Below are 17900 nucleotides of genomic sequence, written 5' to 3' on the forward strand. Positions count from 1 at the left end.
TCAGGGCGCCCAGAGCGGCGCCAAGAGCTCTCCTTTCCTTCTGCATTGAAGTACCATTTTTAAAACTACTTACTGAAGTATAAAAGTTAAAGTTTGCAGGAAAAGAAATTAAAGACATTAACCCTAACTTTGCATCATCTCGAAAAACTATTTATATTGCTGTGTGCAGCACAGAGTCCAAACACAAAGAAATTAACTAACTAATTATTTTGATTTAACGAAAATGAGCTTAAATGAAACAAAACTAACAAGTCTATTTTAAAATGTAAGGAGTATAAAGTAAAAAGTTGTATAGCTAGCCAATATTTCTACTGAAGTAACAAAGTATTTATACTTTGGTAGTTGACACATCTGGTTGTACGTTCTGTTTTGTGTCTTTCAGACTTGCGACATTAAAGCTGAGGGTCCAAAGCGCTTCCTGACGCTGAAGAACGTACAGCTGGATCAGGCCGGAGAAGTTTCCTTCCAGGCTCTGAACGCCAACACCAGCACCATGCTCACCGTTAAAGGTATACATTTGTCTCACCCCAACCGCTCTCCTCCGTCTGTTTCTAGCTGCTGCATCCGTCTGTCCTGTGGAACGTTGGTGTCCTGAAAAACCCGCCTGTTTTTCTTCTGCTTTTGTCAATAATTGCTAAATTCTTCGCATCTCCCAGAGATCGAAATGGGCTTTGTTGACGAGCTGAAGGATGTGTCTGTGCCTGAAAAGAAACAGGCTAAGTTTGAATGCACCATCACCAAGGATGTGCCTAAGGTCATGTGGTTTAAAGGGGTTGAAATCATCACCCCAAGCCCCAAATATGAGCTAATTGACGATGGGAAGAAACACATGCTGATTATAAACAGCTGTGAGTTTGACGATGAGTCTCAGTACACCGTAGAGGTGTTGGACCGAAGATCCACCGCTCAGCTGACGGTGGAAGGTAAGATCTGTCCCGCTTCCCGTCCCCTCTGCGTGCTCATTGTGTCTGTGGTGTCTACGTGTCGGACGGCATCAAACGCTCCTGTCTGTTTGCGCTCACCTGCTGTGTTCCAGGCATGAGGCTGAAATTTGTGCAGCACCTGCAGGATCAAACGATCAAAGAAGGTAACACGGTGCGCTTTGATCTGGAGCTGACGCACGAGAACGTGCCTGTAGTTTGGTACCGAAACGAGGTGAAGCTCCACGTGAGCCGAACCGTGCTCATGCACACGGAAGGACGGCGGCACACCTTAGAAATGAGGTCGCTGAGTTTAGATGATACCTGCCAGATAAAGGCAGAAGCCAAAGGAATTTACTCCTCAGCCAAGCTGACAGTTATAGGTAACAGCATGTCCTCTTTCTCTGGGTTTATTTACCAGTTTATCTCCACCACATTTACAGATGATGTAAACAAAAACACAATCTGGATTAATGAGGAAATCAGAGATTAAACGAATTGTTCAATCTGCTCCTCAGAGGGAGACGCCGTCTTCCTGGTGAAGCTACAGGATTACACCGCCACCGAGAAAGACGAGGTGACGCTGGACTGCGAGCTGAGCAAGGATGTCCCCGTGGTCTGGTATCATGAGGAGAAGGAGGTCATAGCCTCCAAACTGGTGGTGATGAGGTCAGAGGGCACGCGCAGGTCTCTGGTCCTGAAGAAGGTCGCGCAGAACGATCAAGGAAAATACGTCTGTGACTGTGGGACGGACAAAACCTCTGCCAGCATCCTGATAGAGGGTAAGAGGGCGGATCTGCTCTGGATTCCGACAGGGAAGGTTCCTGATCGGATGTTCAGGAGAACCCAGAACCAGTAGAACCAGTAACATCTAAATAGTCCCTGATGGTTCAGCAGACGGTCACTGAGATGCTGAAATGTGACCAAATGATGGAAACCATCTAAAATTATTCTTTCTGTTTTTATTTTTAGCTCTTTTTGAAGTTTGCATCAACATAACTGTTTATTAGTGATTCTATGAATAAGATATTAGTTTTACATGCTTATAATATTTCACTGTCACTTCCTGTCCTCCAGCACGCGACGTGAAGGTAGTCAGACCGATTTACGGCGTGGAGCTGTTTGACGGAGAGACGGCTCGGTTCGAGGTGGAGATCTCAGAGGACGACGTCCACGGCCAGTGGAAGCTGAACGGAGAAGTGCTCAGTCCATCCTCTGTGTGTAACCACCCCCCCCCCCTCCACATGGCTTCATCTGGTCCTGACCTTGACATGACCTTGGTTTAACTTCTCATTTGGCAGGATGTGGACATCATCGAGGAGGGAGGCAAACACACTCTGATTCTCTACAACTGTAAGGTGTCCATGACCGGGGAGGTGGCCTACTCTGCTGCCAATGCCAAATGTTCTGCCAACCTGAAGGTCAAAGGTGAAACAGGCTCCCTTCACCAACAAACACTTTTAATATCACATCAAGTTTTTACAAACAGGAGGACAGGAACCATAACCTCTGCCAGTGAGGTAGAATGTAGCGTTCTGTTTGTAGCATCTTTAAGATGATAAACGCCTCTTTATTAACGTGTTTACCGTGTTTGCTTTGCCAGACAATGAATAAAAATCTGTTCCGGTTACCCGTTTCCAGGCATGCATGTCTGATACATACTTTGAAACAGTCACTTCTGTTGCTTTTAAACTGGAACCAATCAGAGGTCGATGCTGCACTGCTTTTCATGGCGGCCTGCCAACCGAATAAAACAGGAAGCCTCCCGTAGGAAGTGAACGCCATCAGCTTTAGGCCCTTAAAGCATCCGGCCTTAATAAAGGTGCAATAAAGAGTTAGAGCAGTGGTCTCCTACCCCCCTGGTCCTTAAGATCTACTGTCCTGCAGGTTTTAGATGCATCCCTGCTTCAACACAGCTGAATAAAATGACTGATTACCTTTTTCAGCATGCCATCAAGTTTGCTAAAGGCTTCCCTAAAAAGCCATTCATTTGATTCAGCTGTTTTGGAGCAGGGATGCATCTAATTCCTGCAGGAAGGTAGAGGGTTTGAGGGCTTGAGGACCAGCGTTGGAGACCACAGAGTTAAGAGGAGCGCAAGTCAACACGGCCTTGACTAAAAGGATCAGGTTATAGGTAATAAACAAAATGTTTTTTTTTTGCTTTATTTCTCTAATAGAACTAAGATATGCTGAATAAATCTAAATTAATGCAACATCCATTGAATGTTTGTCACTTCTAACCTGGCCATCATCCAAAAAGCAAAAGAAAGTGTCATTTAGCAGCTCATTAAACCCTTTCTTTTATTCCACTTTTCTTACTTTAACACATCATACTTTCCTTAAAGCTCCAGACTAAGTTGTTTTATTTTCTTATCCTTTGCTGCAGAACTTCCTCTGAACTTCCTTACGCCTCTGAGCGACGTCCAGGTTTACGAGAAGGATGAAGCCCGCTTTGAGGTGGAGGTGTCCAGACCTCCCAAGAGCTTCCGCTGGCTCAAAGGCTCTCAGGAACTGACGAGCGACGACAAGTATGAAATGATCCAAGAGGGGAAAATGTACGTCCTGCTGATCCGATCGGCGGCCTTTGACGACGAGGCCAAGTACATGTTTGAGGCAGAGGACAAGAGGACGACCGGCAAACTCATCATTCAGGGTAACAGATTCGCGCTTCAATCTGAGGCGCCACGCTTCTCTGCTGTTATTAAATACATAAAATAATTTGTTTTTGTACGACTTTATAAGAGTTCTGTTTAGTTTTCTTCTCACGTTCTCCTGCTAACAATGGGCTTGTTTTCCGTTGGCAGGTATTCGCCTGGAGTTTGTCAAACCCATTAAAGATGTGACGGTAAAAGAGCGGGAAACCGCAGAGTTCAGCATTGAGCTCTCTCACGAAAACATCTCGGTGATTTGGTACAAAAACGACGTCCGGCTGCTTCCCAGTAAGGTCATCCACATGTCGGATCACGGAAAGGTCCACACTCTGGCCTTCAAGGAGGTGACCATCGACGACACGTCTTTGATCAAGGTGGAGGCCATGGACAAGAGCATGACCGCCATGCTCACCGTCATTGGTCAGTGTTGCGTCGAATCCGTTCTCCGTTTACGGTTGGCTTTCTGACTCACGTAAAAATCTGCTGTGGTTCCAGAGGGCGACATCTACTTCACCACCAAGCTGCAGAACTACACTGCCGTGGAGAAGGACGAGGTGAAGCTGGTCTGCGAACTCAGCAAGGCTGCCGCCGACGTGAAATGGTTCAAGGATGGGCAGGAGATCACCCCGTCCAAGAACATCGCCATCAGCGCTGACGGAAAGAAGAGAATCCTGATGGTCCGTAAGGCGGAGAAGGCTAACATCGGAGAGTACACCTGCGACTGTGGTTCAGACAAAACCACAGCCAACCTGAAAATCGAAGGTTCGACCCAGTTTATTTACTTTAACAGAAGCCGTTTAACAGAAACCGGACTCTTTTCCTGCATCAAAGCGTATTGTTTACACGCAAAGTCTATGGGGGGCGGCGTCCAGAGGTCCAGATGCGCGTTGGGAGCTGAGGTTCAGTAAAATGAACTTTGCCGCTGGATGCCAGAGTATCAACCAATCAGAAAAGCTGATTCTTATCCCAAAGTTTCTTTGGGAAACACACTCTACCTGCAAGCTATCATCACTTCTGCAGACATTATGCATATGAAAAATGAATAAATATCAAGGAGTTAAACTCCAAAGGTTAAAAAAAAAGCTAGAAGAATGGATCGTTATGTAGAAGTACTGAAGCCGAGAGCGGCCATACTCAACTTATTCTCAAGATAATGAAATAACTACCGTAACTATCTCGGTTCAATCATAAACGGTTTTCGTTATTGTTAGATAATGAGAAAATTAACTTTTTTTCTCAAGATTGTGAAAAAGTATCTGGGGGACACGACCGCTCTGGGCTTCCATAGTAGAAGGAACAGAGAGCAGCTCTGATCATTATTGCTGCACTAAAACCTTTTTATGAACAATGAAGAAACTGTTTATAAATACCCAAATTAACTAGAAATGTTCAAACCTGCAGAAGAAAAATATTGGATTATATATTCTGGTACAGTTTTTACCACAAACCTTAAAAACGCTTTCTATTTACTTCCTGCCGCAACGATCGGCAGCTGGAAATCCCCCTCAGGCTGCAGCAGCACAGAGCTTTCAGCTGGGATTTCCAGCGCTGCCACCTGGCGGTATGCTGGAGGTCTGGAGCTCCCAACAAGAACTGCAGATTATAGTGGGATTATAATCCTGATGAAACGATGAACAGAGGATGTTTGGAGGTGGACTTTCTCGCTTAAAAATGTGTTAAAACTATTTTTCTAACTCATAAAGTAAATAAAGCCAAGTTGCTCTCCAGCTTGAAGCTACAGAACAGAGCAGATAAACAACCAGAGTGTTGAAGTGGAAAAGCAACTGGACCACAGTTTCATCCAGGGTCCGCCTACAGTGTGAACGCAGCATTAGAGTTTGTATGAAAACAGTTTAGCAGATCATTTTACAGAATTATGCTTTTCTGTTCTTTATTGACATTTAAAAAAATCCCTCCAGAAAAACATCATCCAAAGGTTGCCATAACATAAAACAGACCATAAATCACGAAAACAAATAAGCTCATCACTATCAACCAATCATCTTTATTACCCGGCTACATATGCTAAGTTGAACTCCAACAACTCTGACAGTACAGACTGCTAAGATGTTCTGTATTTAAGGACAGATTAAGGTCAATATCTAAAGGATCAATGGTGTTTATGACCTCATATAAACGACAGTATCATCAGCATACTGCAGCGTATCCCCGTTAGTTTAAACCTGCTAACAGCTTCATGTTTTCTTCACAGAGCGTGACATCAAGGTTGTCCGTCCGCTGTACAGCGTGGAGGTCACCGAGACGGAGACCGCCAGGTTTGAGACGGAAATCTCTGAGGAGGATGTCCATGGAAACTGGAAGCTGAAGGGAGAAGCTCTGCACCAGTCAGCTGTACGTCTCCACAGAACAAAGACTATTTTTCTGAATGAAGGCCGTTAAAAATCTCTGACTCTGTTGTCTGAATTGTTTTCCTTCAGGATGTGGAGATTAAAGAGGAAGGAACCAAACATCTGCTGATTCTCTATAACGTCCGTATGGACATGGCTGGGGCTGTGGACTTCTCTGCAGCCAATGCCAAATCCAACGCTCAGCTCAGGGTCAAAGGTCAGACAGTCTTCCTCTACAGCAGCTCCTTCAGTAAACCTAATGATTGCAAACCTTTACTGAGCTGCAGCTTCCTTCTATTGAGTTAAACATGCTGAAGGATCTTTGTTATCAACCGCTTGGAACTCATTGTCTGTTAGTCCTCAGCCAATCAGAGCCTGCGGTTATTTTCAGCCACTAGTTTATCTGCTCTGTGAAGCCTTCTGCTTCGTCATGAGAGCAGCTTCCCGACTCTCCAACAGGTTCCCAACTTTGACCTGCTTCTCTTTCAGCTCGCTCCATCACACTGATGCGTCCTCTGAAGGACGTTACGGTGACGGCGGGAGAGACGGCCACCTTCGAGTGTGAGCTGTCATACGACGGAATCGAAGTGGAGTGGTTTGTTGGAGGACAGAAGATGGAAGCCAGCGATCGGGTAATTTACAGCACCTCACGACAAACCGACTACAAACACAACCAGAGCCTAGAGAGAAAACCACAGCAGCTCTACATGCAGAGACATTGGGACACAAAATAACCAGGAGTCCAAACAACTGGATATAGAATAAATGTTTCAGCAGGAACAACAGGAAAAAAGGTTTCCAGTTTTAGAAAATAAAAGTAAAAATTTTTATTTCCAATTTTAGAAGAGAACTACATTTAAAATAAAATGACAGACATTAAAAACGGAAAGAAGTTTTTTTTTCTTCGGTAACCAGCTGCTATAAAGGCTAAAGATCTGAATCTTTTCACTTTATGAAGAAAAACGTTTATAATATCAGATGTTTTTTCTAGATTTAGCTACAGAATCCCTTCATTTAATCTTTTTTTTTCTACTTTTTTGATCTTGGATAAGAGTTTAAAGTTAAACCTTTAAAAACACACGGGTAAAAGCAACAGCCAGACCCTCTGTCCTGATCAAATGTTTAACACCGTTAAGGCCGAGGTAAAAATAACATCAGATGTGAGAGCAGCAGCTTTTATCTGCATTCCTCCAACCGTCCTTTATCTGCACCGAGGCCTGGTCCAATCACAGCGCACAGACGCCACTACAGGAAGTAATCTGTGAGGGAGCAGGTCTCTATCTATGGCAGCAACCTCACTGGGCGAACAGAAGGAAGAAGACAAAGAAATGTCCCCCCCCCTGTCCCTCGTAAAGTCTAGAAGCACTAGATCTATATCCAGCCATTCAGTAAAGACAATTCTACATGGCTCTACATCTTATTTTGGCATCTGACCAATTAGATGAGCCCTTGAATGATAGAAATTAAGTTGGAAAAAAAGTTAACAAGTCAAGTAAAAAAGGTAAAAAGTTGATTGAAAAGTGAAAAAGTAAAGTTCAAAATTTAATAAGCTTAGTTAACTATTATATTTGTTTATAAACTAAAAAATGTCAGTGCCAGTATCAGCATTAATGCCTCTAAGGTTATGTTGGACCAAAACATTTTGTTTCTTTCACTCTCGGTATCTTTCATGAATTTCTTATAGAAACACTTTTGTAAATTTTCTTAATAAATTCAGGCAAGTTGGCGTTTCTTGTTATTACATTGGCATTCATTTTTTCCATCAAAATATCGATATTCTTTGAATGATACAAAGGTAATAAGGTCTTGTCCTGGATTCCAACAACACTTTTTCATGGAGCGGCCTATAAAGGGTTAAGGATCTGGAAGGGTTTTTTTTTTTTGCTTTTATGTGGAAAAAGAAGCTTCTAAAAAGTGTTGCTTTGAGACAAATGAAAGATTTTGAGATTGAATAAAACTATTAAAACAAGCAGGGTGATAAAGAGCAGGAGGAGCTGCCCATCAAGCAGAGCTCTCTGTGTCTGCAGGTGAAGCCTCGGGTGACTGGTAGAGTTCACACCTTGACCATCCGTGACGTGAATCTCTCCGAGGCCGGTGAGGTCAAATTGACAGCCAAGGATTTCCTGACTCAGGCTCAGCTCATTGTCAAAGGTAAAACTCCAATAAACCAAGGGCATTGAATGCATCAGGCGGGGTTCAGTCAGCATCTAATAAAAATGTCTGGGTACAGAGCCGCCGGTGGAGTTCATCAAGCCTCTTGAGGACCAGACGGTGGAGGAGGAGGCCACCGCCACGCTGGAGTGCGAAGTCTCAAGAGAGAACGCAGAGGTGCACTGGCTGAGGGAGGGACAGGAGATCAGGAAGACCAAGAAGTACGACATTGTCGCAGACGGGCGCAAGAGAGCCCTGGTCATTCATGAATGCTCCCCAGATGATGCCAAGATGTACACATGTGACGCTAAAGACTTCAAAACTTCCTGCTTCCTGGAGGTCACACGTAAGGAGGAGTTTTTTGTGTTTTTAGGCATAAAAGGAGCACATCATCGACAGCAAAGACCGTCAAATACAGTGAGATCAACAAGACTGGAGGCAGAATGATGGAATAAAAGGTTTATCTCTGTGTCCACAGCTCCTTATGTAGAGTTCACAAAACCTCTGCAGGATGTAGAAGTTAGAGAGAAGGATTCAGCCAGGTTTGAATGTGAAGTGTCCCGCGAGTCCGCCAAGGTAAGGCCCTGAGAAAATGGCCAGTCTGTCTGTTCAAGACCGACCCAAAAGAACCTATGCATCACATTCATAGTGACGCACTCATCCTCCTTTTTTCCTAAGGTCCGCTGGTTTAAGGACGGCGGCGAGATCAGAAAAGGAAAGAAGTACGAGATCATTGCTAAGGGAGTGCAGAGGATCCTCGTCATCCACAGGTCGGTGTTTGACGATGAGGCCGAGTATGAATGCGATGCCAGAACCTCCAAGACTTCCGGCATTCTCACAGTCATCGGTAAGGGGTTTTGTGGACTTTGTCAGGTGATGATCTAAGGTTGGATGTTCATTAAAATATGACTCCTCAAATATGTTGCTCTGTGTTTCTTCAGAGGAAGCAGCCACATTTACCAAGAACCTGTCCAACGTGGAGGGAACAGAAACAGACAGCATAAAGATGATCTGTGAGGTTTCCAAAGCCGATGCTGAGGTCAGCTGGTACCGAGGAGATGAGGAGCTGCCAGAGGGCGGACGCTACGATCAGATCATGGACGGTCGCAGGAGGATCCTGATCATACAGGACCTGAGGATGGAAGATGCTGGAGAATACAACTGTAGGCTGAGTCCAACAGTCAGGACATCCGCCTCCCTAAAAATCAACGGTAAAGCCTCAGAAAGAGGAGATTTGATCAGTTGACATTTACAAGTGTTTTCAGTTAGCCTGCGTATCCTCATCCTGTTCTTTGTTGCTTCTGCTCTGCAGAACTGGAAGCGGAGTTCACCTCTCGTCCTCAGAACCAGGAGGTGGTGGAGGGGGAGAAGGTGGAGTTCTCCTGCACTGTCTCCAAGGACACCTATGAGGTGAAGTGGTTTAGAGGTGATCAGGAGATCCAGGATGGAGACAAGTACACCATAATCAGTGAAGGAAAGAGAAGAGCCCTGGTGGTGAAAAACTGTGACCTAAAGGATGAAGGTGGCTACGTTGCTCACATCGGCAGCGTTAAAGCTTCCGCTGATCTCTGTGTGATAGGTGAGACCTTTGCCTTCCTCTATGCAGCTTGTTTTGGTATTTCTCCTGCTGGTATGAACTCTTTTCTGCTCCGCTACAGAAAAACTAAGGATCGTCACACCAATTAGGGACACGGAGGTGAAGGAAGGAAGTGAGATTGTCTTTAACTGTGAGACCAACACTGAGGGAGCCAAGGCCAAGTGGCTGAAGAACGAAGAGACCATATTTGAAAGCAGTAAATACATGATGATGCAGAGAGACAACGTCTTCTCACTGAGGATCAAAGATGCTCAGAAGGCGGACGAGGCAGCCTACACGGTCTCTCTGACTAACCACAGAGGAGAACATGCTAAATGCTCTGCTAGTGCTAAAGTTTCAGCAGAAAAACTTAGATTCATGGAGCCCATCGAAGACATAGAGACCCAGGAGAAGAAGACCATCAGTTTTGTTTGTAAGGTGAACCGGCCTGAGGTGACGGTGAAATGGATGAAGGCCGGCGAGGAGGTGACGTTCAGCAAACGCATCGTCTACAGGGCGGATGGCCTGAAACACACTTTGACAATCAAGGACTGCGTCATGGAAGATGAGGGGGAGTACACCGCCGTGGTCGGAGACGACAAGTGTGCCGCTGAGCTGATCATCAGCGAGGCGCCAACAGACTTCACAGGACAGCTCAGGGATCAGACCATCACAGAGTTTGAGGATGCAGAGTTTACCTGCAAGCTAAGCAAGGAGAAGGCTGCAGTCAAGTGGTACAGGAACGGACGCGAGATCCGAGAAGGACCCAGGTATCTACCAGAGGCCAACTTTGAGATTACACACTATTTATAGATCGCTCTTTGGATATCCAGTCATGCAAACTAGGGCTGCAGCTAACGGCTATTTTGCCAATCAATTAATCTGTCAATTAGTTTATCTATTAATAGATTGTTAATTGGATAGCAACAGGTTCCTTAAAGAAGATTTTTACAAAATTAAACAAGGTGAAACAACTTTTTTCCCACTTGAGTAGTTCTGGATGGAAAACATTTGGAGATGAAAAAGTTTATCTTAAATACAAAATGTTTCGATATATTTATTTTTTACAATATGGTATAATTAATGCTCTAAGTGGGTCGCTGTCATCTAAAGGGATGATTTAGTGTCTCTACACTCCAGTTAACATTTAATCGATTACTAAATTAGTTGACGATTCTTTAAATAATTGATTAATTTGATTAATGGTTCAGACTAATGCAAACCTACACATCTGTCCAGATATCACATGGAAAAAGAAGGCAAGACGTGCAGACTGATAATCAAGGTGTGCAGACCAGATGATGAGTGTGAATACGCCTGTGGTGTGGATGAGAGAAGGACCAGAGCCCGGCTTTTTGTTGAAGGTCAGCTTCCTGATTCCATGTCTGCTCTGAGAAATTTAGGCAAATGTGTCTTCAAACATTAACAAAGGTTCTGGACTTTTTTTTCCCTCCAGAAACCCCAGTGGAGATCGTCAGGCCGCCCCAGGACATGTTTGAGCCTCCGGGCTCGGATGTTGTGTTTGAGGTGGAGCTCAACAAGGACCGAGTGGAGGTCAAGTGGATGAGAAATAACATGATTATAGTGCAGGGAGATAAATACCAGATGATCAGCGAGGGTAAGATCCACAGGCTGCAGGTCTGCGAAATCAGACCCAGAGATCAAGGAGAGTACCGCATCGTGGCCAAAGACAAGGATGCCCGGGCCAAGCTGGAGCTGGCAGGTGGGTGGGACATTTAAAGAAAAGCCTGACCTTTCGATGTTTTAAGATGCATATCCTGCTTTACATTCATAGTTCTTACTATTAACCAATCAGGTTTCTTTATACTAGGCTGTAAACCAGTTTTGAGAATTACTCTGAACATGTTCAAAGGTGGACTGAAGAATGAAACGGGAAATAAAATCAGCTCTAAAAATCTACAATCTCCTCTGCAGCAATTCCTAAGATCAAGACCACCGACCAGAACCTGGTGACGGATGCCGGTAAACCATTTGTCATGGCAGTCCCCTATGACGCCTACCCCCGCGCTGATGCTGAGTGGTTCTTTGGTGGAAACAGTTTACCTGTTCAGAACATCGATACTTCAAATGAGAAGACAGAGTACCGGCTTAAGAGCCCCACCAAGGAGGACCAGGGCCGGTACCGAGTGGTGATCAAAAACAAGCACGGGGAGGGGGAGGCTTTCATCAACCTGGATGTGATCGGTAGGTCTCAGGGGGTAAAGGTGAGGTGTTGATTTGTTGAGAGGATTTCTGATTCTCCTCTTTGTGGTCTTCAGATGTCCCTGGACCAATCAAGAACCTAAGAGTGGTCGACACTGCGGATGGGGAGGTCAGCTTAGCCTGGGAGGAGCCAGAGAGCGATGGTGGAAGCAAGATCATTGCCTACGTGGTGGAACGACGTGATGTAAAGCGGAAGACCTGGACTCTGGCTACAGACCGGGCTGATACTCCAGAGTACTGCGTCAGTGGACTACAGAAGGACTCGCTGTATCTGTTCAGAGTCTGCGCCCGTAACAGAGTCGGACCCGGACCTCTTGTTGCCACAGATGATGCCGTTCAGGCCAAGAACAAATTTGGTAGGAAGCACCAACAGCTCCTTCTGCTTCTTTAAATCTTCCCACTTCTAACCAATATTCTCCCAATTCAGATGTCCCAGATGCTCCAGAAAATGTTGCTGTCGGTTTGGTGAACCGGTTTGGAGCCACCGTCAGCTGGGAGCCCCCCAAGTTTGATGGCGGGTCAGAGATCACAGCGTACGTGATTGAGCTCCGAGACAGGACTTCTGTGAAGTGGGAGGCGGCCCTGGTGTGTGGAGCGGCCCAACGCTCAGCCACGCTGAACGATGTGGTGGAACACAAGGAGTACATCTTCAGGGTGCGAGCTGAGAACAAGGCTGGAATCGGAAGACCCAGCGCTGCCACCAACCCCGTCAAGATCATGGATCCCATCGGTGAGTGGGACCTGGCCGCTCAGATGGTCCATTTAAATGTGGCAGGATGTGTTCACTTAAGGAAACCGTTTAATGTCCCGCAGAGAGGCCGAGTCCACCTCTGAACCTGAACTACAGTGACCAAATTAAGACGGCCGTCAGTCTGACCTGGGAAACCCCACTAAGCAACGGTGGCAGCATGATCACCGGGTACATCATTGAGAAATGCGACGAGGGCTCCGACAAGTGGCTGCGCTGCAACGCCAGACTCTGTCCTGACTTGTCCTACCGGGTACATAGCTTCTCTGTGTTACAGAGTCATCCTGTTTATCTCCAAATGGGTCTCATATTCAAGGTTTAATGACCTCTGCGGTTTCACTTAGGTGTCTGGACTGAAGCCTGGTCAGAAGTACCTGTACAGAGTTTGTGCCGAGAACGCCGCTGGTGTCTCAGATCCGACCGAGCAGCTCGGACCTCTGCTTGCTGACGACCCACATGGTTTGACTCATTCAGAAAAGTTTTCCTCAAAATCATAAGAAAATTTTCTGTAGTCTGGCTTAACTCAGGAGAAATGAATTTATTATTCATTATAATTCCGCACCAAACTGCTCACTGCTTATGGTTCAAACTAAAGTTTTTTTAAAGGAGAGGAAAACTTTTTTTTTCTTCCCCCCAGTTGGTCCAACATTTGACCTGAGCGGCTTTAGGAACGGCCTGGAGGTCATTGCCCCCCAGCCACTCACCATCAGGGTTCCCATCACCGGTTATCCTACACCCACAGCCAAGTGGAGCTTTGGAGAGAAACAACTGACCACAGCTGACGAACGCGTCTCCATGGTAACCAAGCCTACCTTCACAGAGCTGACAATTTCACCTAGCGTCCGTCCCGATAAGGGCTGCTACACCCTTCACCTGGAAAACGACGTGTCGTCTGTCTCTGGCGAAATCGAAGTCAACGTCATCGGTGAGCTAAACCTTTCGCCGTTTATGTGGATTTAAAAACAAATTTTGGTACGATTACAAATATTTGTTTCTGAAATCCTCTTTCTGTGACTTTCACAGCGTGTCCAAGTGCGCCCAAAGACTTCAAGGTGGCTGAGGTGACTCGAAACCACGTCCACCTGATGTGGGAGCCTCCAGAACACGATGGAGGAAGCCCGGTCACCCATTATCAGATTGAGAAGAGAGAAGTTTCACGCAAGACTTGGGCCAAGGTACGTCTGAGACTGATCGCAGTGAGGGAGCTACGGGAAGAACCAATGAATGGAGAACTGAGCAAATATGGCTGATCGTACAAAGCTCCCTCATTAGAGAATTAAATCAGTTTGGTGTATTTTGTTAGAGCTCTGCAGAACGTCCTCCATGTTTTAAAACTTCTCCTGGATTCTGTCCTCAGGTTGCTGCTGGAGTCATGGATCTGGAGCATACAGTGACGGATGTCATTGAAGGAAAAGAGTACCTGTTCAGCGTCATCGCCTGCAACAAGTGTGGACCTGGAGAACCAGCATACATAGACGAACCAGTAAACGTCTCGTCTCCTGCGAGTCAGTATTATTCCTCTCTCTGGAACAACTTGGCAGCCAGTTTGAAAAGATATCCTAAAGTTTGATCTAAATCTTGATTTCTAGCTATTCCTGATCCTCCTGAGAACCTTAAATGGCGCGATAAGAGTGGAAAGAGCATCTTCCTTATGTGGGAACCTCCAAAGTACGATGGTGGTTCTCCGATCAAAGGCTACGTGGTGGATAAGTGTCAGCGTGGGACAGATAAGTGGGAGCCCTGCTGCGACCCGATCCCTGAACTCAAGTAAGATCTGCCATCTCGCAGAAAGCTTCATCCGTCTGCTCTGGGTTTTGTTTAGATGTGTTTTGAGATGATTCTTGTGATGACAGGTTCCAGGTGACGGGGCTAACTGAGGGGCAGTGGTACGCCTACAGAATCAGAGCAGTGAACAAGTTGGGGGCCAGCCGACCCTGCAGGGCCACAGATGAGATCCAGGCTGTAGATGCTAGAGGTAGGCTGCTCTGTTCGTCAGGAGCTCTTACGAAACAATAAGGAGAGACATTTTAAACATTTTATGCTTTTTGTTTTCAGTGATACAAACAGGGATTCTATTTGAAATAGAATTTGTAGAAATATTTGTTCAATTTCTACTACAGAACCTCCGGAGATTGAGCTGGATGCAAAGCTGCTGGCGGGTCTGACGGCCAGAGCCGGCACCAAAATCGAGCTTCCTGCAGACGTCAAAGGAAAGCCTGATCCTCGTGTCAAATGGACCAAGGCCGACCTGGTCCTGCGGGCCGATGACCGCATCTCCATCGACTCCCAGCCAGGTCACTCCAAGCTTTCCATTAGCAACACCACCAGAGAAGACACAGCCACTTACATCATTGAGGCGGTTAACATCTGTGGACGTGCCACAGCCACCATTGATGTCAACATTCTGGGTATGATCCTTCAAACTTTACCCACTGGCTTTTATTCGGGTTTTTCCTCCGTAAAATGCTGGAAAAGCTTAATGATAAAAAGGAAAAACCCATGACGGTGGATTTTCCATGTCTTCTCAGATAAACCGGGTCCTCCAGCCGCTTTTGACATCTCAGAGATCACCAACGAGTCATGCGTTCTGGCCTGGAACCCTCCCAGAGATGACGGGGGCTCGCCCATTACCAACTACATCGTTGAATGTCGGCAAACGGACAAAGAGGAGTGGGTGAAGCTGTCCGCCACGGTGAAAGACACCACCTTCAAGGCCTGCAAGCTGACCGCCCTGAAGGAGTACATATTCAGAATCAGCGCTGAGAACCAGTACGGCATTGGCGTTCCCACTGAGCATACACCCATCATTGCAAAGTACTCCTTTGGTATGCTGTCACACGGATCAATTCATCCAAATTTCGAGAGTTTCGGTCACAGAATTAATCAAGTTTCCCTCCGCTTCAGATCCTCCTGGTCCTCCAACCAGAGTCACTCCCTCTGACATTGCGAAGGATGCAGTGACCCTGACCTGGTTTGAGCCAGACGAGGACGGTGGCAGCCCCATCACTGGGTACTGGATCGAGAAGTTTGATCAAGAGAGCGACAAGTGGATCCGATGCAACAAATTGCCCATTAAAGACACAACCTTCAGGTAATGAGCCCAGCTTTGAGGTTTATAAAGTTCCAGGAATTGTTGATCTGGAGAGTTTTTCATACGGTGTCTGTTTGGCTGCAGGGTAAAAGGACTCCCCACCAAGAAGAAGTTCCGCTTCCGTGTTTTGGCGGAAAATCTGGCTGGACCTGGAAAACCGAGCGTGGAGACAGATCCTGTGCTGATCAAAGACCCCATCGGTAGGTCACCAGTTTATCCACGACATTGGTCTACAGGGAAGTGCCCGCTGAATTGTGTAATGATGTTGTATCAGCATTTGATTATTGGTTGTTTGATGTAACTGTTGTGCACCTCAAAGAAATGATACAAACACTGAGTTTCTCTTCAGATCCTCCATGGGCACCTGGGAAACCGGTTGTCAGGGAGGTTGGAAAGACCACTGCATTGCTAGCATGGACGCGACCAGAGCACGACGGCGGGGCCAAGATCGAAGGCTACATCATTGAGTTCCAGAAGACAGGTAGCGAGGAGTGGATCCGCATTGCAGAGGACGTTCCTCAGACAGAGCACCAGCTGGAGGGTCTGATGGAGAAGCAGGAGTACTCGTTTAGGGTGAAGGCCGTCAATAAGGCTGGTGAAAGCGAACCCAGCGAGCCCAGTGACCCGGTGGTCTGCAAGGAGAGACTCTGTAAGTCCTGCTCAAAAACTGGCAGCAGGGAAATCTCCGTAGGAAAGAACGTCTCACTGAAATAACTTTTTTTCCCTCCTGCAGATCCTCCATCCGCTCCTCAGTGGCTGGAGGTCACCAACATCACCAAGATCAATGCTGACCTGAAATGGCAGGCTCCCAGCAGTGATGGTGGGTCTCCCATCACCAACTACGTGGTGGAGAAGAGGGATGTGAGGCGGAAGGCCTGGCAGACTGTCGACACCACCGTCAAGGAGCTGAAATACACGGTGACGCCTCTGAACGAGGGATCGCTGTATGTGTTCAGAGTGGCTGCAGAGAACGCCGTTGGAACGGGAGAGTTCTGTGAGCTGGAGGATGCAGTGCTCGCCAAGGACACATTCAGTATGTTCCACTGCTGCCAATCTGATCACACAAAAAAAATCTCCAGTCATTAATGCTTTGATTTAAACTGTTCTACAGTAGAGCTGAAACCGAAGGAAAATTCATTCTAGATCTGGATTTATTGCCTTTTTACAGCTACTCCTGGTCCTCCATACGCCCTGACAGTGGTGGAGGTCACTAAGAGACACGTGGAGTTGAAGTGGGAGCCTCCCAAGAGCAACGGTGGAAGACCCATTACCAAGTAAGAGGAGCGTCAGCGACGAGGCTTTGAGTTTGACCTAAGAATACTTTCTAGCTTTTTATTTCTGTGGTGAAACTAAAACCCAAGATGAAATGTGACGAGTGGATTTTCTCTGCACAGATATGTGATTGAAAAGAAAGAAAAAGTCGGAACTCGTTGGTTGAAGTGCTGCAAGACTCCAGATAAACAGACTCAGTTCAAGGTGACTGACGTGGACGAAGGATCAGAGGTTCAGTTCCAGGTCAGAGCGGAAAATGAGGCTGGAGTAGGAGATCCTAGTGAACCTACCGTCATCCTCACCATAGAGGATCCAACCAGTAAGAAACTTTTATGTTTTCTTCATTAAGAAAGACACCTTTAGGCCCAAGCTTGTTGCTACACCGAGGGGATTAAAATTTTAGTTATGGTTTGATTTGAGCAATATCTTTCTTTCTACTGGAAGCAAAATGAGTGTCTAGAAGAGTCCAGACCTTTAATAAAACATCTATGAGTAGGGCAGTAATTAGGATGATGGCGGAGAGGCCTTCCAGCCCCAAAGACATGGAGCTCATCACCAAAAACATCAATGAAAGACGGTTGGCAACCAAGAAAAGATTTGATTGCTGTCATGCTAAGAAGGCAAAAATGGGAAACGCATGAATCTTTTTCAACATCCCATTTTCTAATCTTTAATATTCTATTATACTCGTCTGTAGACTCTTCAGTTCAACATATTTCTATAGCAGCAATAGTGTGACAATTCAACCAGATCATGAAGATTGTTTCAAAGTTTTCAATTTAAGGTAAACCAGTTGATTGCATCATCTTATTGACTCTGTAGCATTCACATACACTAAGCATGATTTTAGTGACAGTGGAGAGGAAAAACTCCCTTTGAACAGGAAGAAAACTCCAGCAGAATCAGGCGCAGTGTGAGCG

General features: G+C 46.0%; 1 protein-coding gene across 1 annotated transcript in view; it reads left to right on the forward strand.

The window, feature by feature from the left end:
• Positions 1-382: 382 nt before the first annotated feature.
• LOC107103971 (titin-like) overlaps positions 383-17900 on the forward strand; it is a gene marked incomplete at its 5' end in the record, with an annotated part of 93910 nt that continues 76392 nt past the window's right edge. Inside the window, 39 exons of the mRNA XM_015403845.1 lie at positions 383-509; positions 657-923; positions 1037-1303; positions 1439-1702; positions 1998-2137; positions 2222-2348; positions 3307-3573; positions 3725-3991; positions 4067-4333; positions 5784-5923; positions 6010-6136; positions 6409-6551; positions 7947-8070; positions 8150-8416; positions 8549-8646; positions 8749-8917; positions 9012-9281; positions 9383-9649; positions 9729-10416; positions 10886-11010; positions 11103-11369; positions 11582-11851; positions 11926-12225; positions 12297-12599; positions 12683-12870; positions 12962-13076; positions 13255-13542; positions 13641-13792; positions 13975-14122; positions 14207-14384; positions 14471-14592; positions 14738-15025; positions 15146-15442; positions 15522-15708; positions 15793-15908; positions 16058-16357; positions 16442-16741; positions 16877-16982; positions 17103-17299. Of these exons, the coding sequence (XP_015259331.1) occupies positions 383-509; positions 657-923; positions 1037-1303; positions 1439-1702; positions 1998-2137; positions 2222-2348; positions 3307-3573; positions 3725-3991; positions 4067-4333; positions 5784-5923; positions 6010-6136; positions 6409-6551; positions 7947-8070; positions 8150-8416; positions 8549-8646; positions 8749-8917; positions 9012-9281; positions 9383-9649; positions 9729-10416; positions 10886-11010; positions 11103-11369; positions 11582-11851; positions 11926-12225; positions 12297-12599; positions 12683-12870; positions 12962-13076; positions 13255-13542; positions 13641-13792; positions 13975-14122; positions 14207-14384; positions 14471-14592; positions 14738-15025; positions 15146-15442; positions 15522-15708; positions 15793-15908; positions 16058-16357; positions 16442-16741; positions 16877-16982; positions 17103-17299 (8533 nt within the window). The remainder of the gene's footprint in view (positions 510-656; positions 924-1036; positions 1304-1438; positions 1703-1997; positions 2138-2221; positions 2349-3306; positions 3574-3724; positions 3992-4066; positions 4334-5783; positions 5924-6009; positions 6137-6408; positions 6552-7946; positions 8071-8149; positions 8417-8548; positions 8647-8748; positions 8918-9011; positions 9282-9382; positions 9650-9728; positions 10417-10885; positions 11011-11102; positions 11370-11581; positions 11852-11925; positions 12226-12296; positions 12600-12682; positions 12871-12961; positions 13077-13254; positions 13543-13640; positions 13793-13974; positions 14123-14206; positions 14385-14470; positions 14593-14737; positions 15026-15145; positions 15443-15521; positions 15709-15792; positions 15909-16057; positions 16358-16441; positions 16742-16876; positions 16983-17102; positions 17300-17900) is intronic.

This window comes from Cyprinodon variegatus, unplaced genomic scaffold (assembly GCF_000732505.1).
Source record: "Cyprinodon variegatus isolate N-32 unplaced genomic scaffold, C_variegatus-1.0 Scaffold1579, whole genome shotgun sequence".
Classification (NCBI taxonomy): domain Eukaryota; kingdom Metazoa; phylum Chordata; class Actinopteri; order Cyprinodontiformes; family Cyprinodontidae; genus Cyprinodon; species Cyprinodon variegatus.